Source organism: Suillus bovinus (genome assembly GCF_016758785.1).
Source record: "Suillus bovinus strain UH-Sbo-P2 chromosome Unknown EDB93scaffold_7, whole genome shotgun sequence".
NCBI lineage: Eukaryota > Fungi > Basidiomycota > Agaricomycetes > Boletales > Suillaceae > Suillus > Suillus bovinus.
The window spans coordinates 772597-794733 of NW_024542063.1; the positions used below are offsets into that span (position 1 = coordinate 772597).

The 22137-nt window shown below is 48.2% G+C and overlaps 8 protein-coding genes across 8 annotated transcripts; 5 read left to right on the forward strand and 3 right to left on the reverse strand.

Moving 5' to 3' along the window:
* Positions 1–1318: 1318 nt before the first annotated feature.
* EDB93DRAFT_1221030 (uncharacterized protein) lies at positions 1319–6196 on the forward strand (the record flags this gene model as incomplete). Its single annotated transcript, XM_041451147.1, has 11 exons — positions 1319–2033; positions 2111–2198; positions 2250–2403; positions 2459–2688; positions 2742–2899; positions 2955–3133; positions 3185–4072; positions 4127–4885; positions 4941–5069; positions 5122–5340; positions 5379–6196. The coding sequence occupies exons 1-11, from the start codon at positions 1534–1536 to the stop codon at positions 6194–6196; spliced, it is 4122 nt and encodes a 1373-aa protein (XP_041311574.1). The 5' UTR covers positions 1319–1533.
* A 446-nt stretch (positions 6197–6642) lies between these two features.
* Positions 6643–7451, reverse strand: EDB93DRAFT_1246886 (40S ribosomal protein S15; the record flags this gene model as incomplete). Its single annotated transcript, XM_041452511.1, has 7 exons — positions 6643–6668; positions 6730–6745; positions 6798–6893; positions 6949–7143; positions 7205–7213; positions 7268–7387; positions 7440–7451. 7 exons carry the CDS (start codon positions 7449–7451, stop codon positions 6643–6645), a joined length of 474 nt encoding a protein of 157 aa, XP_041311575.1.
* A 177-nt stretch (positions 7452–7628) lies between these two features.
* Positions 7629–8679, forward strand: EDB93DRAFT_1124941 (ribosomal protein 60S). The gene is made up of 6 exons (XM_041448698.1): positions 7629–7669; positions 7727–7788; positions 7844–8002; positions 8062–8094; positions 8152–8256; positions 8318–8679. Exons 3-6 carry the CDS (start codon positions 7844–7846, stop codon positions 8357–8359), a joined length of 339 nt encoding a protein of 112 aa, XP_041311576.1. The 5' UTR covers positions 7629–7669; positions 7727–7788; the 3' UTR covers positions 8360–8679.
* Positions 8680–8717: 38 nt separating this feature from the next.
* On the forward strand, positions 8718–12119 carry EDB93DRAFT_1124948 (fungal-specific transcription factor domain-containing protein). Its single transcript, XM_041448699.1, has 13 exons — positions 8718–8803; positions 8927–9186; positions 9239–9284; positions 9347–9362; positions 9424–9791; positions 9847–10164; positions 10220–10480; positions 10531–10635; positions 10691–10755; positions 10812–10964; positions 11037–11145; positions 11206–11222; positions 11272–12119. Exons 2-13 carry the CDS (start codon positions 9010–9012, stop codon positions 11998–12000), a joined length of 2364 nt encoding a protein of 787 aa, XP_041311577.1. The 5' UTR covers positions 8718–8803; positions 8927–9009; the 3' UTR covers positions 12001–12119.
* EDB93DRAFT_1124955 (H+-ATPase G subunit-domain-containing protein) lies at positions 12120–12765 on the reverse strand. The gene is made up of 4 exons (XM_041448700.1): positions 12729–12765; positions 12599–12680; positions 12450–12550; positions 12120–12398 (listed from the first exon to the last, which is right to left on the reverse strand). The coding sequence occupies exons 1-4, from the start codon at positions 12729–12731 to the stop codon at positions 12210–12212; spliced, it is 375 nt and encodes a 124-aa protein (XP_041311578.1). The 5' UTR covers positions 12732–12765; the 3' UTR covers positions 12120–12209.
* Positions 12766–17173, forward strand: EDB93DRAFT_1124956 (Symplekin tight junction protein C terminal-domain-containing protein). The gene is made up of 15 exons (XM_041448701.1): positions 12766–13088; positions 13148–13262; positions 13320–13488; positions 13553–13680; positions 13737–13922; positions 13974–14505; positions 14564–14964; positions 15017–15092; positions 15150–15331; positions 15379–15479; positions 15526–15853; positions 15904–16183; positions 16236–16470; positions 16521–16630; positions 16679–17173. The coding sequence occupies exons 1-15, from the start codon at positions 12830–12832 to the stop codon at positions 17036–17038; spliced, it is 3462 nt and encodes a 1153-aa protein (XP_041311579.1). The 5' UTR covers positions 12766–12829; the 3' UTR covers positions 17039–17173.
* Positions 17174–20008, forward strand: EDB93DRAFT_1124974 (kinase-like protein). Its single transcript, XM_041448702.1, has 13 exons — positions 17174–17301; positions 17348–17546; positions 17600–17701; positions 17752–17934; positions 17986–18005; positions 18112–18195; positions 18247–18451; positions 18506–18522; positions 18576–18638; positions 18765–18797; positions 18849–18892; positions 18944–19022; positions 19079–20008. The coding sequence occupies exons 2-13, from the start codon at positions 17398–17400 to the stop codon at positions 19930–19932; spliced, it is 1833 nt and encodes a 610-aa protein (XP_041311580.1). The 5' UTR covers positions 17174–17301; positions 17348–17397; the 3' UTR covers positions 19933–20008.
* Positions 20009–21163, reverse strand: EDB93DRAFT_1221050 (P-loop containing nucleoside triphosphate hydrolase protein). Its single transcript, XM_041451148.1, has 3 exons — positions 21070–21163; positions 20134–21010; positions 20009–20075 (listed from the first exon to the last, which is right to left on the reverse strand). Exons 1-3 carry the CDS (start codon positions 21142–21144, stop codon positions 20038–20040), a joined length of 990 nt encoding a protein of 329 aa, XP_041311581.1. The 5' UTR covers positions 21145–21163; the 3' UTR covers positions 20009–20037.
* Between the last annotated feature and the right edge of the window lie 974 nt (positions 21164–22137).

Here is a 22137-nt window from a genome sequence, read left to right on the forward strand (position 1 = left end):
CCAAGGTTTGTTCAAGCATCAACATGAGAGTCAATATCAGCAGCGGTCATATATCGATTGGATATCTGTAGAAACATGAGGCGAGAAGACTGCAGTTTGATCATGATGCGCACATGTAGGTAAAGATGCAACACGCCATCTCGAGTGCTGTTGATGTCGATGACGTGTGCAGTATATTGATAGATTCATGGACAGCCTAGCTGTAAGGTTATCGACATACTGCGAAATGCGATGAACTTCACGACATGCTTACACGACGTCGAGAACACACCTCGTCACCCCTGGTGATACCTCTTAGGGAAGCTGTTTCGTACCAGTTCTCTTGCATGTTAGAGGCGATACAAGTGCTATAATCCCAATCTGACGAACTAGTGTTGTATTTGGTCATAGTAGCGAAGAGTGGTGAGAGATTTGGTGCTGCGCCAACTGATAAACAAGGTACGATCAATAATGAAGATGTCGATGAGTTGATGGTCGGGGAGTCGTACGATAGAAGACTGATAGGAATCCAGGAGAGACAATTTGCCGTAGGCACCCACGACAGCAATACACGTGAAACGAGGCCCTGAGCCCAAAGGGACTTAATACTAGGCACCGTGACTGGAATATGAAAATATTCAACCCGTCACATCAATGTCAAATTTGTCTAGAGAAGTCAGAAGAGCCAAGCGAACATCGATGAAGGCAGGTTCATTGTAACCTTCTGATTATGGTGGATCATGCCGCCATGAGGTGAAAGATCTAAACACAGATGCCCCGACGACTCTGAGGTTGGCTGGAGAGACTCCGAAATCGACACCTTCGCATCAGTAGCACTGCCAGAACCGAGCACGAGAGCGATTTTTCTCAACACCCGTCTAGTCCTCGTCACCGGAACTAAATATAACCACACTCTGTGTATAGATATGTTGGCTTGATGTTAGTGATATGAGGCATGGTTATCTGATCAACTCACTTGCTGACTACATAAATTATCTCTGGGAATAGCCAAGAAGGATTACCAGTCTTTCTGTGGGAGCGTTCTGTAGGCCTGGTCGTTTGGAGCCTCGAGGGGCGGGATCACGTTGGACCAGATGCGGTTTATGTTGAAATGCAATGTGGAGCAACTGCCTGGCACAGAAAATACCGTCGGACTCATCTCTATGAATTACAAACCTGGTTCTAGATGAAGTTTTAGTCTCCATAACACCTCCCACGACCTAGTCTTACAAACAAGCTGTATGGCGCAACACAAGTTCGGGTTTTGTGAGCATCGGCGTCAGTTAATAAGTAACGGAGCGTAGATGGATCAAGTGGTTACTGTGACGCGTGACTTATTGTCACGTTCGTGATCCTCGTTCTTCAATAGACCTCACTGCTTTTGCACTGTTCTCCAGCTGTGGTGCATCTAGCTTGCTTTCGTTCTACCTCATCGCTTCTTGGAACATAAATCTACTAGGTTCCGCATGAAAATCGTCAAGGATCTCTCTCAGAACTGTTCCAATTAACATTGGGGGTACTAATCATCGTAGTCAGGCCTGCCTGGGATCCATTATGTCGTTTGATTCGGAAACGGCTCGTCTGCGCAAAGAGCACGATGGTTTATCTCATCTTGGTGGTTCTATTTATGCTCCACCGACAACTACCACTCGTCTATCTGATCGTCCCCTTTTTCCTACAAGAGCTTCTACCCTTGGCTCCACTCAAGACCTCAGTCGTAATAACCTTTCCACGAAGCATGATCTAGTCCCTCACGCCTATAGCGATGACTTGAACCATGCCAACTCGAGCAGGCTTTACGATTCAAATGGTATCCCCGCTTCTCTCCCGCCTCCATCACCCGCTTTTCGTTCTCGTAGCCGTCCTACCACTCCCAATGGTTCTACTCCATATACTCTTGTCTCACACACCGAAAGGAACGTAGAGTTGAAGCGTCGAGACAGTGTAATTTCGTATTCCTCCGGACACTCTGCGTCCTCCAGCTCTAGTTCCCCAAACAAGCCTGGTCCCATGACATCCACGTCCTCTGCGACATCCACTAACATCTCACAATCGTGAGTCCGCCATTCCCTCCACAAATACTCCAATAGTAGTCTGGTTTGATCCATTATCTGACACTTCTTCCCTGTAGACCTTGCTCCGCATGTGGAAACACGATGCAAGGTGCTTTCGTCCGCGCATTAGGCACCGTATATCACTTGAACTGTTTTAAATGTTTGGTACGAACATCCTGACTTTTCAGGTACCCAGTTCCGCTTATATTTCGTCAGGACTGCGGCGATGTCGTTGCGTCAAAGTTCTTTCCCATTGATGGGCCTGATGGCAAACAACATCCCCTCTGTGAGCGGGATTACTTCCGTCGCCTGAATCTTATATGCGCCAAATGTGGGCTTGCTCTCCGAGGCAGCTATATTACGGCATGCAGTTAGTGGTTCTAGTACTCATCGCTCCTTTCCTGCTAATTAATATCCCTGTACAGACAAGAAGTATCACGTGGAACACTTCACTTGCTCCCTATGCCCAACCCTTTTTGGCCCACAGGACTCTTACTATGAGCACGATGGGGACGTTTATTGCCACTTCCACTACTCGACACGATTCGCGACAAAATGTGCAGGTTGCAGCAGCGCCATCCTGAAGCAATTCGTTGAGATAAACCGCAACATGAGGGACGAGTGCTGGCATCCAGAATGTTACATGATCAATAAGGTTCTCGTTCTAGGAGGTCGTGATTTTATATAAATTCTCACTTAGCCTTACAGTTTTGGAACGTCAAAGTGGTTTCACGGAGATCAAGTGTGTTGATTAATGATGGGTCGGAATTGGAGCCATCCTACGTCGAGGAAGAGAAGCGAGAGACTCCCACTTCATTGAAGGACAAGCAAGTCAGGATGGAGCAGCTAGTCTATCGTATCTGGACGTGAGTACTCCCACGTGGCCTGAAACACGACTGATCGTCTACATTTACATTATAGAGTTCTTTCGGCATTCGAGGAATCAAGTGCTGCATGTATATCCGATATGCTGCGACAGGTCAGCAACGGGCAATATCTTGATGCCATTAGGATGGCCGAGAAGTTTATTCTGCACGTGGAAGTCTTATTTGGCACCATCGATGACCTTGAGTGTCATTCTGCTAGGCTTAACTTGAAAGGTGCGTGCGGGTCTCGTGTTTCATCCCTGATATCGCTTACATGTTTTGAAGGAATGTCTCATGTCCGAGAAGCCCGCATGCTTTGTCGAAAAACGGTCGATCTGTTCACCCTTCTTTCACGCACCCAGGAAACTGGGTCGCGCAGGATGGGAATGACACAGGAACTACTTGCACTTGTGACAGGAATAGCACATTACCTGAAGATCCTCATTCGAATAGCATTAACTGGCGCACTAAAACTGGAGAGGGAACAAAGCGTCCGGGAGGCTATGCCATCTTTCCTCGATAAGCTACATTTACTCGCGGTGCAAGGTGGCGACCCAGCGGCTCGCCGGATCATCAAAGGCGGAAGTGGTGAGGTTACGAGAGGAGCAAACCTTGGCACACAGGGTGTCACGTACGGCTTCAGGAGTTTGGCACCAGAAAATGCAGGAGAATCCCCGTTCTCAGCAAACTCGCCGTCCCGGTTGACAGTCACCAATCCACCTTCAGATCGGTGCGTCAAGTGTACGCAAGCAGTAGAAGAAGACTGTGTTCGGTTGGGGACTTATCAACGTTGGCACTCCCAATGTCTGCAATGCGCCAGGTGTGACAAGGCCGCTGCTATTCCGGTACTGAAAGAGCCGACGCCACCCAAGTCTCCAGAAGATAAAGACAAGGAAAAGGAAAAGAGCGAAAAGGACCTCTCTAAGCCATCTTCTGTCCGAAGACCACCGGCAAATGTCGGCATCTTTATGTACGAGTTTGATTCGGTCAAGGACACTCCTTCGTATGGTGAAGTGCCTACCGTCATTTTGTGTACAGACCACGTGCATCCAGGGTGTCGAGATGGATTCCAGGCTGTGTCTCGGTTGGAGCAGTATGCGTTCCTGCTCAACATTGCATTGCGTAGGTTGTACCTGGTTTTAAAGCAACAGGGTGTGGTTCCTTTGTCACCAGGTATGTTCCCATCTCTTGTATTCCATGTTCTGCATCGTAAGCGTGTATTGTCAGTTGCTTCTACGACGCCAAGCGTCAATCCCAAGTCAGGGGACCAAGATCCCTATCGCAACTCGGGCGATATAATGCGCATGAAATCTGTACATCTGGATCGAAAACTATCTGCTACAGCACGACTACCCAAACGATCGACGATTGTGGAGAGTCCATCAGGCAAAACTGTCCAGCCCTCAGAGCCACTGCATGCTCAACGATCGCAACAAGATATCAAAACCCCGCAACCTCAGAGGGCACCTCCACCAGGGACGCTAGTTCCAGGGCGTCAGCCCTCCCAGCCGGGCTCTTCGGGAATACCATCACAACCTCCTTCACGGGCGCAAAGTCGCACACCCGGTCCACTGGATACAAGTTATCAAGCACAAGTAGTTCGTTCTACCATCGGGCGGAGCAACACAGAGGTGAAAATAGTGGACGAGTCAGCACCGAACTCTCCAGCAGGCGGCCCAGATGATGCCCCGTTACACGTCCCTGATGACGGTATCACGTTAGCTGACATACCTCAGCTGATGGAGGCTGCACAAGCTCGCGAACAGCAGCGCTCATTACCACGCCAGAGCACGGTACCTCATGTCGCCGAGTTAAGCGCACTTGAACTTACTATCGTCAAACACTCTGCTGTCCTCGCCCTCCAGCGATCTCCGCTTCGAGACCAGCTCGAATTGGATGAGTTGCTTGAACTGGTTGAGACAAAAAAGGGAGGTTTCTGGAAACAGCTGTTCAAAGCCGGAGACAAGAAGAACGTTAAGAAAAAGGGTGAGTTGTTTTTGCGATTCCCAAGTATTGGGTTCACCTTATCGATCATGTATAGGCGTTTTTGGTGTTCCACTTGAGCTCTTAGTTGAGAAAGAAGGGTCAGATTCTTTGTTGGGAGCAAGCCGTGCAACCTTGAGGGTGCCAAGCTTTATTGATGATGTTGTCTCAGCCATGAGGCAGATGGGTATGTTATTTACGGTGATCTTGGCTGTGTGTTGATATCTTGTCATTTACAGATATGTCGGTGGAAGGCATCTTCCGCAAGAATGGTAATATCAGGCGGTTGAAGGATCTCACGGAGGCCATCGATCACGACTTATCATCAGTAGATCTCACGCAGGACAATCCCGTGCAATTGGCTGCTCTCCTGAAGAAGTTCCTCCGTGAACTCCCAGAGCCACTCATGACGTTCAAGTTACACCGGTTATTGATTGCATCGCAGTGTCTGTCTTCACGTTTTCAAATGATTCACAATTTAACATACGGTTTTCAGCCCTTTCTACGGAAGCAGAGCGCAGGCGTTGTCTCCATCTAGTTTCATTGCTTCTTCCCAAGAGCCATCGTGACACCATGGAGGTGCTATTTGTGTTCCTCAAATGGGTGGCGTCGTTTGCACACATGGACGAGTCCACCGGCAGCAAGATGGACCTATCAAACTTAGCAACGGTCATATGTCCCAGCATCTTATACTCACGCGGGCGTGACGCCGTTCGAGACGAGAGCTTTGGAGCTATCCGCGTAGTAACCTCGTTACTTGAGAACCAGGATGAGTTTTATTTGGTTCCCGAGGAGTTCCTGCCTATCCTTCATGATCAGGAATATTTCTCAAACAGTACTGAGCTACCAAGCAAGGATTTCATGAAGAAATGTGACACATACATGCGCCTCAGAGCAAACGGGCGTCCACCGTTGACATCAATGGGTTCGCCGAACCTTGCCAACTCACCTCGCGTTTCGCCACCCGGAGATCGACCACCGTTGACGTCAACTCCGAGTGAATCTCATACACGGAATGGCCGACAACAGTCGCCACATCCACATCCAGGTATTATTCATTCACCCATGTCATATACTGCTCCTACGCATCCACCTTCCCTGTCGCAAGGCGCGGCTATGATTCAGGGCCAGCAACAACCTCGTTATCCCCAGCCGATCGAGACAGATTGGCCCACTGCTCAGCGACCTATTACTGGTACCATATCCTCATCTCCTCGACCATCGTCCTACGTGCATCCGCGAAGTAGCGGCGAGCACCTACATTCGTCATCGCCGCCCAATGGAATTCCTGCTACTGCAGCGCCTCGACGATGACCCCGTTGGACACTGGATTCTGTCATCATAATGGCGACTCACTTCCACTCTTTTGCCTTGCTATGCATTGCCGCTGCTCTGACATTCATTTGCCCCAAGCATCTTTTGGTTTCTCGCATTATCTGTAGTTTACCGTGCGGTTTCACTTATCAGTATGACACGGACGAATACTTCGCAGTATACTCATTATACCCGTGCATTCGAATGTACGCAATTTGAATGAATTTAACCAACCGAAACATTATCTTGTACCTTTCATTCATTTGTTCATTAATGGGTCCCGTGGGGCTAATGATGCTCGACTGTTTCATGCAGATAATATCGTTGCATCCGACCGTCACAAAAGTGATACTGGCATCTGTTTCGTATGGCATATAGGCATATGCATATATTTTGAGTAGTAAAGCTAATGGAGGGGCATGCAAAAGATATAAGAACCCTGTGCCTTACTTCAGAGGAATGAAACGAGATGCTGTGGGAAGAGAGATTGAGTATGAAGTTCGATTTCCACAAAGGATTCCATGAAAACTTACAGTGCGTGGCACCGATCTATGCAGAGAACATTCAGACAACATCAAAGACATATGAAGAATAAACTCACACCAGGGCGACCGTGCTTGACGGGTCGGTAGGAGCACGAGAACTCAGCAAGGTAGTGGCCTGTCATCTCAGGTTTGATCTCGACGGAGTTAAATACCTTGTAGTGATATGTTTCAGTCATGCATCGCAAAAAGGGTTAGGACAATACAAACCTTGCCGTTGTAGATACCGACGACACTGCCGATCATCTCAGGAACGATAATCATGTTACGAAGGTGGGTCTTGACGACTGCGGGCTTTTCATTCGGGGGAGCTTCCTTCTTAGCTTTGCGCAATTTCTTGATCAAGCCCATGGGACGGCGCTTGAGGCCACGACCGAACCGACGGCGTGCGCGTGCGTGAACGAGCTATTATTGAGAACACATGTGGATCAGGTGAAGCAATAATGACTGGAAGCGAGATGCATACTTCAACGAACTGTAAATTCAAGGTTTAGCGCAGAGAATAAAGGGGTCCGCGGTAAATACTCACCTCCTCATTGTTCATGTCAAGGAGCTTGTCAAGGTCAACTCCACGGTAGGAGAATGTGCGGAAGGTTCTCTTCTTCTTGAGCTCAGCAGCGAGCGAGGGATCAGTAACCGATGAATCCGCCTATCATTCGGGCAGAAATCAGCACTCGGTTGTCTTGCTACTCCCGAAGGACAATGCGCACCATGTTGCGTCGTGAATTAGTCTTGCGGTTGTCGTGGATAACAGCGAGCAAGGATTTCGGCAATCCTGAGGCGGAGTCGGAAACAATCAAATATAGAAATTGTGGCTGAATTTAGCCACGTGGTGCTGTATAGTACCAATCTGAAGTTTGGCAGCTGAGAGGGGAACAATATCATCAACGTCGTCGGATAGAATCTACAGGTCTTCCCTTGAGGATTAAAGGTATTATTTATGTTTCTGTATGGGGCTTGAGTGGAATGTTAAATGTGTCTTTTTTAGTGATTTGTAGCTGCCCGCAATCCCGTCCTATACATATTTTTGTGAATTAACACTCGTCTAAAGTACGCCTCGGGTATGACACGCTGTATGACACGCTAATTTCTGTGATTTGAACAGATGCGTCACATTGCTGCTTATCTTCTCCTCCAAATTGGCGGCAATGCCTCTCCCTCAGCTGACGAAGTCAAGAAGGTGTTGAGTGCTGTCGGGATAGAAGCCGATGAGGACAGGCTCGAAAAACTTATCTCCGAGCTGGAGGGCAAGGACATCAATGCTGTAAGATTTTTTTCCCGATTATACCTCACTGCGCCCATTTTTGACGTGTTTGTGCGCAGTTGATTGCTGAGGGTTCTGCTAAGCTGTCGTCCGTAAGTCTCGATCAGGTTATATACGAGTAGCAGGAGCTGATTGGTTACAATGCTTAGGTTCCTTCTGGTGGCGCCGTTGCCGCCGCCGCTCCATCAGCCGGCGGTGCAGCACCTGCCGCTGCCGTCGAGGAGGAGAAAAAGGAAGAAAAGAAGGAGGAGAAGGTTAGTCCTATCATTGTGCATTTTTGGGAGCGAGAATTAAACCTTGACATTCATTATATAGGAGGAATCCGACGACGACATGGGCTTCGGTCTCTTCGACTAAATACGTTACGAAATGTTGTTCCTGTACGCATCGTAATAATGAGGAATTCGGTTGGAACGTTCGAATCAGAAAATACATTGCGATCAGGCAGCGTTGCGGTGCTAATGGCCGCCGGAATTGTTGGTGTCGAAATTATTATCTAATGACCGGCGGCAGGCACGTATGGAAAGCCGCCGAAACCTACCTGGCGCGAGTTTAATTGGTGGGGCCCTTCTTCGTGACCGTATATTATGTAATGTAATATAATGTGACTTGATCGGACATTGTAACTAAGCCGGCGGCGCGAGGAAGTGGGAAAAGCCGGATGCGGCCGGCGGGTTGGCTAGATTTGTATTGACTGATCGGTTTATTGCAAGGCTTCCTCGAACTGCCGTGAACGGTTTGTGGGTCTACCTTACCGTTCCACGGTTTACAATCTCTTCACACTAACTATTATCTGTCTAGGTTAGTTATCTTTTAAATTATTTCTTTCAAATTTCTCATTTCAACTTGCTGGGTCATGTATCTCTCCTTTTAATAACTTCAACAACCAAGTCAAACTCATCTCCTCTTTCCGTCTTCCTCTAGCCGCTTAATCCTCTTTCCTCTTCACTCCCCGTGCATGTCGCCTCGTCGTCTGGCATAATCACTCCCATATTATTTGTCTTTTAATGGACCACTTCCCTCGCTCTCTTCAGCAACCAGCGATACAGGCGATCACTTTTGCTCCCCCAAACCAGCCCCCTCCAGATGGTGCCCGCTTTCTCATCGACACTTCCCAGGATCCTGATAGGACGGACACTAATATTGCGTTTATGAAAGGTCCAAAGCGCAAACGTCTAGCAAAGGTATGCACCCTTAAACTCGTCTAGGATGCGTACCAAGCATCTTTCTACGCAGGCGTGCGATGCTTGCCATAAAAGCAAACGACGATGCGATGGAACAGGTACGCTGTCTTCTATAACAACAACCTTCATGCTATGCCAATTCTGACTTCCTGGGTTTCAGCTCCTTGCAGCAACTGGTATGTCATCCAAAAAAACGTTAGGATGTTTCCAAATCCATCGTTTCATTCATGTTTTTAGTTACTTCGCCTCTAAGAAATGCACGTACACAGATGCTTCGGGCAGACCTGTACCTGCACCTAGGCCACGCAAAGGGAATAACACAAACGTACCACCCGATCCGCGTCAGGGTTCATGCGCAACATACCCAGACGGTGCCCAGGGTAACCAACCATCCTTCGTTGTCCATGCACTACAGCAAGACGAGGCCCTTGGAACCCAAGTCGACCCTGATGAAGATGTTCTACCGCGCAAGCGGTTCAGGCCAGACCTTGGTCAGTCGGCATCTCCTATCGAGACGTCTTTGAGAGGTTTAGCTCCGCCGTCATTGCCAACCACTCAGCGCTCTTTGGAGCGTGACCCGTCACTCACAAGAGAACTCGTGCACCGTAAGTTACCTCATAGAGCGGTACACTGCTGACACTAATTGATACGCCGGAGCAGTATTCTTTGCAGACCGCCAACCTCAGCGTATGATCATCCACGAGCCTTCATTCCATCATGCACTATCTCATGGTCTCGTCCCTCCTCATCTTCTCCTTTCGGTATGCGCTCTTGCCGCACCACTCTCGCAGCGTCCTTGTTTCAAGGAAAGGGGCTCCAGATTTGCTGGAGAAGTATTCTTCCAAGAGGCAATGTCGCTTATGTTTGATAAAGACCAAAACTTAATTTGTGAGAGGAATCTTGCAACTGCACAGGCTCTATGTCTTCTGCAGTTGCATGACCGAATGGCCAAGTCATCCTGGAGAGGGAATTATCATGGTATGGAAAGTTGCCATTTACGGGGTTGTCGGCGCTTACGCGTGTACTTTGCCAGTATATGCACTTGAGGTCATTGAACAGCTAGGCGTGTATAAGGCTGATAATCCGATCTTGACACCTACTCCTTCTCTGGAGTTTATTGATGCGTCCATCGAACGAGAATGCGCGCGTCGTATTTTCTGGCTCATATACATATGCGATACTATGGGGTCTGTTCTCTACCAACGACCTATGTTGGCAGATGAAGCGCAATTAAAATTGCGTCTCCCTGTGGATGAAACGACCTTCTTGTTCACCGTACATGACGCTGTCCCAGGTTAGTCGCCAAGCCATCGTTTCAGCCTTGAGCTCATTTGATTCGTCAAGAATATCTGGACAACCCCAGTTCTTCATCGAGATCCGAGACCGGGCAGCTAATTCGGGTCCTATCTATACACGAGAAGATAGAGAGAACCATGGATGTGTTCAACGGTGAGTATTATTGCTTCGCGGGAGCTCGCTTGTCCTCATTCGATTTCATTTTTAGAACGCGAGTCCGGCAGACATCCCGTCACGGTCAACACACTGTTGGATCTTGACGCTAAACTTAACGTAAGGATGAAATTCTAGGGTTCATACCTACAGATCTATATTGATCGCTTCCGAAGGCGTGGGACGGATCGCTTCCTGACAGTCTTTGTTTCACCGACGAGAATCTTGCTATTCAAATGTCATTGTTTGCCACGAGTTCCAACGTGGGAGCGTGGTGCTTTTGTGCTATGCACATCATCCACTGCTCGTGTGTTTTTGCATTGAATCAGGTGGGTTATCTTGATATCGACTTAAGTTTTCAAACGCTGACAGGATGACGGAAATGGCAATACTTTGTGTAGGCTAGGAAGCGTTGCCGTACGGGTATGCCTGGAGGTCCAACGTGGGCGCACGAGCGCCTGAACAAGATTATCGCTGCTTTAGGTGGCAGAGCGAAAAAAACTATCATCCGTGGGTGTTATGATATGATTGTGTTCTGATGGGCGTTTCACTAATGACACACATCTATAGTGGCAATTGCAATTTGGGTATGCTTTCTAAATGTTCTCAATCATCTCACACTCATCGTTCTCACAGCCCTTGTCCAAATATTGTCAAGACAATAGTCCAAGATTTTTGGAATTGTCTAGTGCGGTTGAAGAAGTGTTTGGTGTTCGTATCCACGACTTGGCTACACCGGCACCTGACTACACCGACGACGTACAACCCGCGGAAGACATGCTTCCAGTAGTTTCCAGCTCTGGCGGATCTCATGGCTCTACACCCGTTTCTAGTAATTCATTGGAGATCGTGACACCTCAAATAGCTGCATCTCCGGTATATGCACCGCCGGGGCGCCCACCTCCTGATGCCCGGTTCTTCGGTCAACCTTCTTTTGGTGATGTTCGAGCACATGCGCATCCGCCTCTTCCACCACAACCTGATCCCAGAGAGAAGAGAAATATTCCGCATGATGCCAATATCGATCCTGCCTTGCAAATGCCACCAAATCCCAGACATATGATAACGGAGCCAGTCCCTGCCGTATCCCCGGCACTATCGTTACCCTCACTGAAGTCGAGCGGTCTTTTAGATTGGCAACGAGCCAATGAAGGCATTCCATCACCTTCGTCAGCAAGTTGGCAAGCATCCGGGCAACATATCCCAGCCCCTAGCCAGAGCTCACGAGACGCAACTGGGTCAACCTTCCCTTCAGCCTCACACGTAGATTACTCTACTCGGTCTGCGGTGGCCACGGCTTCAACCAGCATGCCTGTCGGTTTACCGTGGCTGGCCAGCGAGTCGACAGTTTCTAGGTCAAGCTAGCATAACTGTGCTGCCTAGGTTCTTGAGCATTTGATTCCATTCATTATCACCACCTGTCACCTATTTTGGTCTGCACCTTGCAATCTTGTCGTTCCTTGATATTTATTCGATAATTCGTACGAACCTTTAATTATTAGATTGAGGGTATTATTGCTCATGAAGCACCCAATGTAGTATTGTACAAGTCAAGTCCATAGCAATGAAGTTGATCACAACAATTCTACACCACCGACCCTCTTGAGGTTCCGATGCAGCTCGGGCGTGATCAATAGAACGCGGTCCAGTAGTTTCTTCACGACCGCATCTTTGTTTGCCTCATAAGCGTCTGTGATAGCCTGCAACTTTATACTAGTCTCCTTGTCTACGGCAGCTTGTGCATTGGAGGTGACTCCTGCGTGCTGCCCATTATGTTAGGCTGTGCGTGAGTGAAGAGAGAGCGGATGTCACACCGATGCCTCAAATGACTTGAATTCGGCTTCTTTGGCTTGTCTGTATTCATCTATTTCTCTGCTTGCTTCCGAGCGGGCGTCCTTCAATCTCTGAAGGCGGTCTGGTTGAGACAGTCAGTCACATGAAGTCGATTCAGACTGACACCGACATTGACGTGACTGCTGCACAATCTTGGCAGCTTCTTTCTCTGCTTCAAGAAGCGTCTGTATTCCCTGCGAATTTTGAGCTGCCTATAATCATTTGTGAGTCTACTGTCATACACTTGCTCATCGCCATACCATGATTGTGGTAGAAGGGTGATTTGAAACTCCGACAGGATATAGTTTTCAGGAAGAGCTGCAGACAAGCTTTAACGTTGCAAACACCAAAGCTTACAAGGATGGCAGGAAATCCGGTTGACCCGCTGCAGACACTTTCTGCAGCGTTAGCAGTACCGGCAGACTCAAAAGAACAAGCAGATATACTTGCTACTTTACGTGAATCCCTTGAAGCGCACCCAAATCCCATACCCATCCTCTGTACAACGCTCATCAAAACTGTGTCAAGTGCTGGTGATTCTCTCCTCAAGAGATGGGTTCTTGATCTCCTCCATTATGCTATCTCTCGCTCTAATCTGTCCAACGAAGTTCGCACACAACGTTAGTTCAATCTCTAAGTACTGCCAGCGTCTAAGTCTTTTAATGTTATCACTTCATAGTCGCGTCTCAGTCGGTCGAAACGCTCGCCATTTTGCTGCATGATTTAAATGCGCGTACTGTCAAGGTGTCCATTCAATGTTTGACGACTGTCTACCCACTTCTTTTCCGTTCTTTGTGAGTCACATCTCTTGCCGGAGTTCACAAAAGGTCTAATATTACCTCGTGTGACAGGTGTTCAAACCGTACCCTACGCCAACAATGGGATGTGTTGTCACAGTGCAAAACGCGCATCCTAGAGTTTATTTGGTCGCCGACTGCTAGCACCGGTGTGAAGGTCTCCGCCATTAAGTTCATGCAGCGTGTCATTATTGTCCAGACGCGCGGTATTTCGGACCCTAGGGTACCCTTTCCGCCAGCCTCTCCTTCACACATGCGCTCACTATGCCACACATTCTATCATATAGCTTCAGAACAAGAATGACCCCAACATTTCAAACGTCCCTGCTGATCATCCCTTCCTTCCAGGCCCTGCCTTGGAAGCGGAAGGCATGAAACTTCTTGAGAGCGTGATCACTATGTTGTATACCAACCAGTGAGCATCTTCATCTAATGTCCGTAAAGACTCGCACATCTAACGCCTGTCATAAGGAACCCTGAGCTTTTGAGCGCGATACTTCACTCCTGGAGCAATTTAGTCAAGCAAAGACCCGCCCTAGTACAACTAGTCGTTTCGTCGCTATCTTCTTGGACTCCTGCCGCTATGTCTGGATTGCCAGCACAATCTATCAAAAGCGTGGAAAAGGCTGTTCGTATATTGCTCATCCATATCTCGAGGTGAGTAACGTCATGGTGGTATAAAGCCAGATGTACTGAAGTCGAGCATAGAGGACCCCATGGCTCTTCCTTTGGAGCTCAGATTAACGAGGCGCTCTCACTACAAGCTGCCCGCATGGAAAGAGCCTCCGTAGAGGAAAAGGCACGAAAGGCTGCCCTTGCTACGTCTACAACAGAAGCTAGCAAGAAACGACCTTCTTCCACACCAGCAGAGCATCCATCTGATGCTAAACGTATGAGAGTCGACGTTGACATTGCTGGAAACGCGTCCGCTGCGTTCTTAGCTAGCTTTGACTTCACCACACTTCCAATATCGCTCATAACCGATCTCATTGTTGCCAATCTGCAGGCATTCACCGAACCAGCCCTATTGGAGTTGGTACAAACCTACAGACAAAGCAGAGGCCTGGCTCCTGGCCCTCCTGTCCCTAGGACTCCGCAACCCGCTCAACCTACGCCGGAAGCGACGCCCACCCCCGGGCCTCCTGTGGAACCTGCTGTGAAAGATGAGCCAGTAGATCCACTTCAAATGGACATGGACGAGGAGGAAATGGAATACGAGCCTGATAGGCTCAATATGGAGGTTAGAGTATTTTACCTACATGTGACGTACGCTGATTGCAATTAATTTTATGCCGTAGCTTTCGGGTGACGAGGCTATCGCGGAGGAAGAAACAATTCCGGCGGATCTCCCGCAAGCGCTCACCCTTGATCTCATCGATTCTACACTACTCGGACCAAAAGAATTGACTGACGTTGAACGGAATGCTTTGATGCGTGGATCGGTCGGCCGAATATGGGATGGAGCGGAGGAGCTTAAGGTTGATTCCGCCGTACCCTCGCAATGGCCCGATGCCTCTCCTACTGATATGTGGATGCTACTTATTGTTCGGATGGTCACACGGGTGGCGCATCTTGATGTTGACGCACCGCCAGTGCCAGAAGATGGAGGGGATGGCGAAACAAAAGTTGACTTCTATTCGCGGCAAGATAATTTACGACAAACGTTATGCGATTACATTATGGCTGATTTCCCTTCACGGTATGATCTTGATATTGCATGATCACGAATTTATTTACTGACGGTAATGAAGGCTCCATCTTGTCACGACATGGATGAACGAAGAATGGTACAACGATCGTATCAGAATGGCAGACGACCCTCACTGGGTGCGTACTATGCATTTGTTCTCTCTGGTTATATTTGGCCAACGGCAAGCTTTCTAGCGACCAAACTATGAATTGTGGCTCAATCAAGTAGTTTCCACATATCAGACTGTTTTGGAAGGCAAGCCTGAGGGTAAGCCCGATGGCAGGGACAAAGCATTTGCGCGGTTTCTACTGGATTTACCCTCCGTGCCCCCTGATGTCCTCGGTCTGTTACGCGATCTCTCCGTTGACCCTGACAAGTACGTTCGTGTATTCTTTGACTTAATTTGATACGAGCAATCAACAGGATGCATGTTGGGTTCACCAGTCTGCGGGAGTTTGTTTTAGAGCGTCCATCACTCCGAGCAGAAGCCCTGCAGGTCCTTCTGGAGTTGACTACTCATCCAGGTACGTCAAATTTTTATATATAAACCCCGATTTCAATCTCTTGCAGATCCTGTGACCAGGCGAGCAGCAATTAATACCGTACGAAGATGGGTTCCTGGTATTGAACCCATGGATAGTATGATACGTGATTTCGCTCTTCAAATACTGCGCCGCTTGCAAAAGCGTCCATCAAAAGAGGAGGCGCCAAAGATAATTAATGAACAAGCCGGCACAAGCGACGAAAATATGGAAGATGGCCAACTTCCCTCCGAGGACCTTCTGCAGACGCCGTATCTACCAGAAGAGATAGAATTACCCGCCCGGAAGGCTCACGTGCTCCAACACGTTGAACTCCTATTCGCTCTATCTGTCAAAATCCCTGAGTTCTTGGATGAGTAAGTCTATCCTGATTTATAATCGCAGTTCTTAATTCATGCTTTTTCAGGATCTTCACGGCGTATGGCCAAATGGAATTAACAGTTCAAGAAGCCATTCAAGACTTGATCACTGCTCTGATCAAATCTTTAGGTTCAAGCAATGGCAAATTGTTAACCCTCATGCGCACATGCCCGCCGGGGAGTGAATCTCTTGCCCTACGTGTTTTAACAATCTTTACAGAGCATGGGAGACCGAGCGCGCAACTCGTAGCGTTGGTGAAGGGTCTCATTAGTGACCGTGATCTCGATGCTCGTTTCCTGATTCCAATCATCGCAGAGATGGACAAGGTATGTCTTCGTGGAAGTCGATTGTGGCCTTGCTAAATGCAGTTATTGAAAGTCGGACATCCTGAAATACCTGCCACGAATTGTCTCCATTTTGAATGGTCAGCAAGAGCCCAAAAATCTGGTTCGATCTGTATTCAGCTCCGTTGTCACGACGCCTCCACAAACCTTTGGGAGCGTATCATCAAATTTGCCTCGTGTGAGGCAAAGTGAGCTGCTGACGCCGGCTGAGTTAATGGTGTTACTCCATGAAGCTGAGAAAGAAATCGGTCTTAAGAGCGCGATTGAAGGTAACAATGACGTTCTCTCGCTGGCCGCCTACTGAACTATTGTGGTGCAGCAATTGGTGTCTGCTTTTCAATGACTGATGTCTTCCGCTCCGAAATTCTAGCGGTGGTTATGCAACAGATTGTGGATGAACCTGTGCTTCCCGTTCTCTTTCTTCGTACGGTGCGTGGATCTCTCTATTTACATTTGCTGTAATTAACGGCCAAATAGGTCATCCAGGCCGTCACGACGTATAGAACGTTGGTTGGCTTCGTGTCTACCACATTGTTGTCTCGCCTGATCACCAAAAAAATTTGGCAAAATCCTCACTTGTGGGAAGGGTTTATACGATGCGCCAAGGTTATTGCGCCTGCGAGCTTTGGCGCATTGTTGCAACTTCCCAAGGAGCAGCTTCGTGAACTTGTCGACAAGCAACCGAGTCTAAAGTCTGGCCTGCGAGAGTATGTCACCAAAAGGGCTGGAAACAAGGCGCGAGTGGCTGGTTTCTTGGATATATTTGGCGAGGACGACGATGCATCTCCTGTTGCGCCAGCGAGTCAGGATGTAGTCATGCCCTCAGTTCCTGCATAGAATGTCGCGCGCCTGAATATTCTTAAAGTATTCCATTATTTCATTGGTGTAATTTGTTACGCGTCGGACGTAAAGTGGCTTATCCCCGTGTATATTCGGAAGACGGAGTGTTAATTATCATTCGTTCTCCCAGAGCTTATCGTCATAATGTATCGTGTCGAAAAATGTGGTGAGGGCAGCTAAATCCTCCAAACACAACATATATCAGCACCCGGTGTCGGGCGATTATACTGCAATTTCAGACCTTTTCCGCGATAGTACTAGTGAGGAAAGATTGCCACGTCTACGAGTTCCCTTCTTTACGCTCAGGCATCCAATCTTGTCGTTGTTAAGCACCACGGCCTGCTCTAGTTCCTACAATGTCAGCAGATGCCAGACGGAGCAGGTCACATAGCGACGACGAGTCGTCCTCGCCGATACCATCACCAGGCTCTGGCACTCAAGATCGTGGTCGATCAAGGACACGGCGGCCTTCTAATCAGCTCCCAGAACAGTGCATGAGAAGACGGTGAGATCCATCTTACCCTCGCCATTACCGGCTTCATTGATGGAGTGCGCCAGAGGGTATCACTCTTTTATGACTTCCTTTGGCAAGATGTTTCACGTGGAGAAGCGCTGGAAGCTGGTACGAGAAATGGGTTCAGGTGCATATGGCGTCGTCGTGTAAGCAACAGGTTCGGAGCTTTTGTAGTTGACTGATGTGCCCGAGACAGATCTGCTGTGGATGAGATCTCTGGTGAAACAGTGGCCATTAAACTCGTCACTCGAATATTTGAGAAAGTCCAGCTTGCGAAACGAGCACTGAGAGAGGTTACTCTCCTTCGGCATTTTTCAAGTCATGAGAACATTACTGGATTGATCGATGTGGATGCCATTTCCCCCGATTTTCAGGAGATGTGAGTAGAGTCCGTTCAGTGCTGGCAGTAAGAGGCTGATCACTGTTCTAGTTACGTTTTTATGGAGGTGCGTTAACCTGCCATCGAGGAATTCAACTGATGCTATGATGGTTTCTGTATAGCCCATGGAAGGTAACATTTCAGATTACGATTTGAACCTTACGCTGAACCTTCAAGCAGCGGACTTGCACCAAATCATAAAATCCGGTCAGCATTTAAGCAATGAACATGTGCAGTACTTTCTATACCAGATTCTCCGTGGTATTCTATTCTGCTATGTTACATGATCACTATCAATATGTTGACAAACAGGCATGAAATACGTCCATTCGGCTGCCGTCATTCATCGCGATCTGAAGCCAGGAAACTTACTCGTCAATTCTGATTGTGAACTCAAGATATGCGATTTTGGCTTGAGCCGTGGATTTGGCTCTGCCCCAGATGAACAGGTGGGCCATCTAACAGAGTATGTAGCCACCAGGTGGTACAGGGCGCCAGAAATCATGCTGGCCTTCAGGTACGACTATTTTACCACTGTCATCATGTCCCTCTTTACGCAAGGTGCTATTAGAGGATACACGAGAGCCAGTGAGCTCGTCCTATAAATCAATCCTTCTTGTAAATGTGAACTGTGGATACAGTCGATGTTTGGTCGATAGGCTGTATATTTGCGGAGCTCATGCTTGGACGGCCTCTGTTCAAGGGTAAAGAGTAAGTTCAGACATATGTCAACTCTGGCGAGCTCACAGCCATGCGTACAGCTATGGTTAGTATATCATGAACATTGAACTGAGTGGACGTTTGATCATAATTACATTTATCCTCAACAGTTGATCAATTAAACAAGATTCTTGATGTTCTCGGTGAGTTTTCAACAAACCCCTTCGTTCGCGGTCTGATTAGTATTCGTAAAGGAACTCCAGAAGAGGATGTTATCAATCGAATTGGGAGCGATAAGGTAGAGATAGATGCCGTAGCTTTTTGAGTCCAGTCCTGACATCATAGGAAGGCACAATTTTATATTCGCTCACTTCCAGTCAAGAAGGCCGTACCGCTGTGGAAATTGCTTCCTACTGCTGATGCGCAGGGTGACTCCAGCTTTTCCATGGTACTAGGTCAACACTGATGACTATCCGATCATTAGCCCTAGATCTCTTACAGAAAATGTTGTCTTTCGACCCTTCGGCGCGCATCTCAGTTGCTGACGCGCTCGCACATCCCTGGCTGGCATCCTACCATGAAGAAACCGATGAGCCCGAATGTCCTACCAAATTTGAAAAGTGGAGAGATATTGAGAAGCTTGAGACGCTTGAAGATTTCAAGAAGGCATTATGGGAGGAAATAGAGGATTACAGAATGGAAGTGCGAGGCATCACACGCGAGCCGGCAGCGCCTGGCCCACGTGAAAATGCTTGCGGAGATACTCCTGGTTCCTTTGAACAATCTCTGGAGTCCCGGAAGAGCACCTCTGAAACACGAAGGATGGACAGCTCCGAAGTTACAATGGAGGATGTGGTCTCAGATAGTCTTGCCCTGCCAGCTGCCCCAGACTACTTCCGCCCGTGCACGCCTGAAGACCCCGTCGTCAATTACGCGCGGCGCTCCAGCATATTTCAACCACAACGCCAGTCGTCCACATCTACGTATAACTCGCCACCAGCACCAACTACGCAACAACCATTCGTACCCATGTTTGAGGGCCTGCCGACTAGTGCTAGTGGCATCGTGTTTCCTAGCGAAGGATACATCGTACCTGCTCGCTCCCGTGCAACCTCAACTGCAACAGCAGCAGGAAGTGAAATAGCAGTGCAGAAATTGCTGCGGACTCTGTCGACGGTATCAATCCATGAGAGTGTAGAAGGTTTGCCGGGTGGATTAGCCGGTGTGGCTCCCATCGGCAAATTCATTGTCGGGCAAGAATCCGAAAGAGATGCCCCGCACAGTGAGATGCCGATGGAGTTCAGTGTTCGCACCAGGAAGGAGGGGAGAAGGAGTTAGCCATATAGGTTCGCCTTGCTTAGAATCATCATATAGTCTTCCAATGTAGAATCTATCGATACACATATATGAGTTACAAATATCAATTTTGCTGCAAGTCTAAAATTACAGGGCATTCTCGCCTCCCAATATCTTTTTGATCTCTGAAATATTTATGAGTAAGATACCAAAGGGATCAAAGGGATGGTGGTCAGCACTCACTGTCAATGATATCAAGGTATGCATCAGACGCAGGGCTGTCGGGATATTCGTCCAAAAAACTAACACCATAATCTGCGCTCTTCCCAATTCGTGGGTCAAGTGGGACCTTACCCAACAGTTGAATCCCAGTTTCTTTTGCCAGTCTTTCCGCACCCCCCGTAGTTGGCTTGAATATCTGACTCTCCGTCTTGCATCCAGGACAAACAAAACCTGACATATTCTCCACAAGGCCCAACACCCGTATTCCCACCTTCCTGCAAAAATCTATTTCTCTCCGAACATCCTGTAAGGAAACCTCCTGCGGCGTTGTAACGAGTACAGCACCATCGATGCCGCTTTCATTCAAGTACTGAACGACACTAAGATGCTCATCTGAAGTGCCAGGAGGTGTGTCGATGACGAGATAATCAAGATCACCCCAGTCAACATCTTTAAGGAACTGCGCAATGAGGCCATTCTTCTTCGGACCACGCCACATGACGGCGTCTCGCGATGAGGGCAGCATGAATCCGACGGACATGATTCCAAGATTATCCTGTACATAAACTGGGGACCAACCCGATGAAGATGAGTGCACTTGTTCTAAAGCAACGCCGAAGATAGTGGGTATAGATGGTCCACAGATATCGACATCCATAACACCAGTTTGTAGCTGTTCATCTGCAGCAAATGCCCAACCAAGCTGGGCAGTGAAGGTAGATTTTCCGACACCGCCCTTGCCGGATAGAACAAGGATCTTGTGCTTCACGGTGGCCATACGATCGCGAATAAAGGGTAACGCTGGGTCAGGACCCTTTGGTGTGTTGGAAGCGCAGATCTCTTGATTTGCGCATCCATTGCAGGCATCAGCTTTGCCAGCTAATTCAGATTCTGTGCCCTGTCATTCAGTGCAATTAGTGATGAGTGAGGAAAGTAGTAAACTTGATTGGGGCTTACAGGGCAGTGTTCCGGTGCGTTTGAAGGAACTGACAGAGCGTCTGGAACTACAGCTGAACGTTGTACTGCAAGCATCTTGAAAGTCGAGTGCAACGATCCTTACTAATAGCCGGTACAAAGCTTTAGTCACATTCCCTGAAAAGGATTTGCTTCTTTTCCATCAAATGCATCCACTCTTCATCGCAATTTCGTGCAGTAGCTCATGAGACGGTAACAGCGTTGAAATACGTCCCACTCTATCCCGCACTTGCAATAACAGAGTCACATAACCCATGCCTGCTGAAAGTATGAGTGGTGGATGCTCTTTCATTTGCGCATTTCGTTTTTTACCCTACAATCAGACTGTCAGTGTCGGTGCTCGAGTCATCGACTTGGACAAACATGTCCTATGATAGGCTGCCTCTTCCGCGTCAAAGCTTCCTTGCGTACAAGTAAATGGGCTTAACTAGGTTTGGCTCGAACACAGCTGACCAACCTGCCCCCCAATTCTGTCAACTTTCGGTTGACTACCCGCCAGCACAAAAACGATCCATGGCGAGATCATCTACATCCCACCCACAGTCATATTTTATTGATGTTCGAAATCACAGTCAATCCACGAAGCTCGTCCCGCCCTCTGACTCACAGATCCGGGTTTTGACACTTCGACTCGCTTATAAATACTTTACTAAATCCGTTCATTGGATTCATCACGCCGTGGTGCCGAGCGGTGAACTCGATCCAGATTCCAGAGCGCCGTGCCTTTGAGACAACCGAACAAAAAGATTTTTTCACAGTCACGTATGAGCCGCTGTCTCATCATTCATTTGCTAAACCTGGCATTAGGATGGCCCACGCCGTCGGACACTTGTCAGCAGCAGGCCGCTGTTGCGGAACACTTTTGACTGTTCAGTGAGTTATGCGACCTTGTCATGATTGTCCATCTCTCATTGAGAAACGAGAAACACCCCTATTTGGGCACAAGTGATGCCCCACGTCCTCGTCGATACCCAATACGTAAGCTTTCGTGCGTGTGCTTTCACACTGGTCATTGGACCGACAGCAAGATCTGAAGAAACATTTTGATTT

Excerpts from the sequence above, each read along its gene's own strand:
- EDB93DRAFT_1124941 (XM_041448698.1), top strand. The coding sequence starts at position 7,844 with ATGCGTCACATTGCTGCTTATCTTCTCCTCCAAATTGGCGGCAATGCC. Across the intron at positions 8,095-8,151 it reads GTTCTGCTAAGCTGTCGTCC|GTTCCTTCTGGTGGCGCCGT; the intron begins GTAAGTCTCGAT and ends TACAATGCTTAG. Across the intron at positions 8,257-8,317 it reads AAGAAAAGAAGGAGGAGAAG|GAGGAATCCGACGACGACAT; the intron begins GTTAGTCCTATC and ends TTCATTATATAG.
- EDB93DRAFT_1124948 (XM_041448699.1), top strand. The coding sequence starts at position 9,010 with ATGGACCACTTCCCTCGCTCTCTTCAGCAACCAGCGATACAGGCGATC. Across the intron at positions 10,756-10,811 it reads ATCTTGACGCTAAACTTAAC|GCGTGGGACGGATCGCTTCC; the intron begins GTAAGGATGAAA and ends TCGCTTCCGAAG. Across the intron at positions 10,965-11,036 it reads GTGTTTTTGCATTGAATCAG|GCTAGGAAGCGTTGCCGTAC; the intron begins GTGGGTTATCTT and ends TACTTTGTGTAG.
- EDB93DRAFT_1124955 (XM_041448700.1), bottom strand. Across the intron at positions 12,551-12,598 it reads TGTGCAGCAGTCACGTCAAT|ACCGCCTTCAGAGATTGAAG; the intron begins GTCGGTGTCAGT and ends TGTCTCAACCAG. Across the intron at positions 12,399-12,449 it reads TCAAGTCATTTGAGGCATCG|CACGCAGGAGTCACCTCCAA; the intron begins GTGTGACATCCG and ends CATAATGGGCAG.
- EDB93DRAFT_1124956 (XM_041448701.1), top strand. The coding sequence starts at position 12,830 with ATGGCAGGAAATCCGGTTGACCCGCTGCAGACACTTTCTGCAGCGTTA. Across the intron at positions 13,681-13,736 it reads ACTATGTTGTATACCAACCA|GAACCCTGAGCTTTTGAGCG; the intron begins GTGAGCATCTTC and ends GCCTGTCATAAG. Across the intron at positions 15,332-15,378 it reads CTCTCCGTTGACCCTGACAA|GATGCATGTTGGGTTCACCA; the intron begins GTACGTTCGTGT and ends AGCAATCAACAG.
- EDB93DRAFT_1124974 (XM_041448702.1), top strand. The coding sequence starts at position 17,398 with ATGTCAGCAGATGCCAGACGGAGCAGGTCACATAGCGACGACGAGTCG. Across the intron at positions 17,702-17,751 it reads GGTGCATATGGCGTCGTCGT|ATCTGCTGTGGATGAGATCT; the intron begins GTAAGCAACAGG and ends TGCCCGAGACAG. Across the intron at positions 18,196-18,246 it reads TCTATACCAGATTCTCCGTG|GCATGAAATACGTCCATTCG; the intron begins GTATTCTATTCT and ends GTTGACAAACAG.
- EDB93DRAFT_1221050 (XM_041451148.1), bottom strand. The coding sequence starts at position 21,144 with ATGCTTGCAGTACAACGTTCAGCTGTAGTTCCAGACGCTCTGTCAGTT. Across the intron at positions 21,011-21,069 it reads ACGCACCGGAACACTGCCCT|GGCACAGAATCTGAATTAGC; the intron begins GTAAGCCCCAAT and ends ACTGAATGACAG. Across the intron at positions 20,076-20,133 it reads ATACCTTGATATCATTGACA|AGATCAAAAAGATATTGGGA; the intron begins GTGAGTGCTGAC and ends TAAATATTTCAG.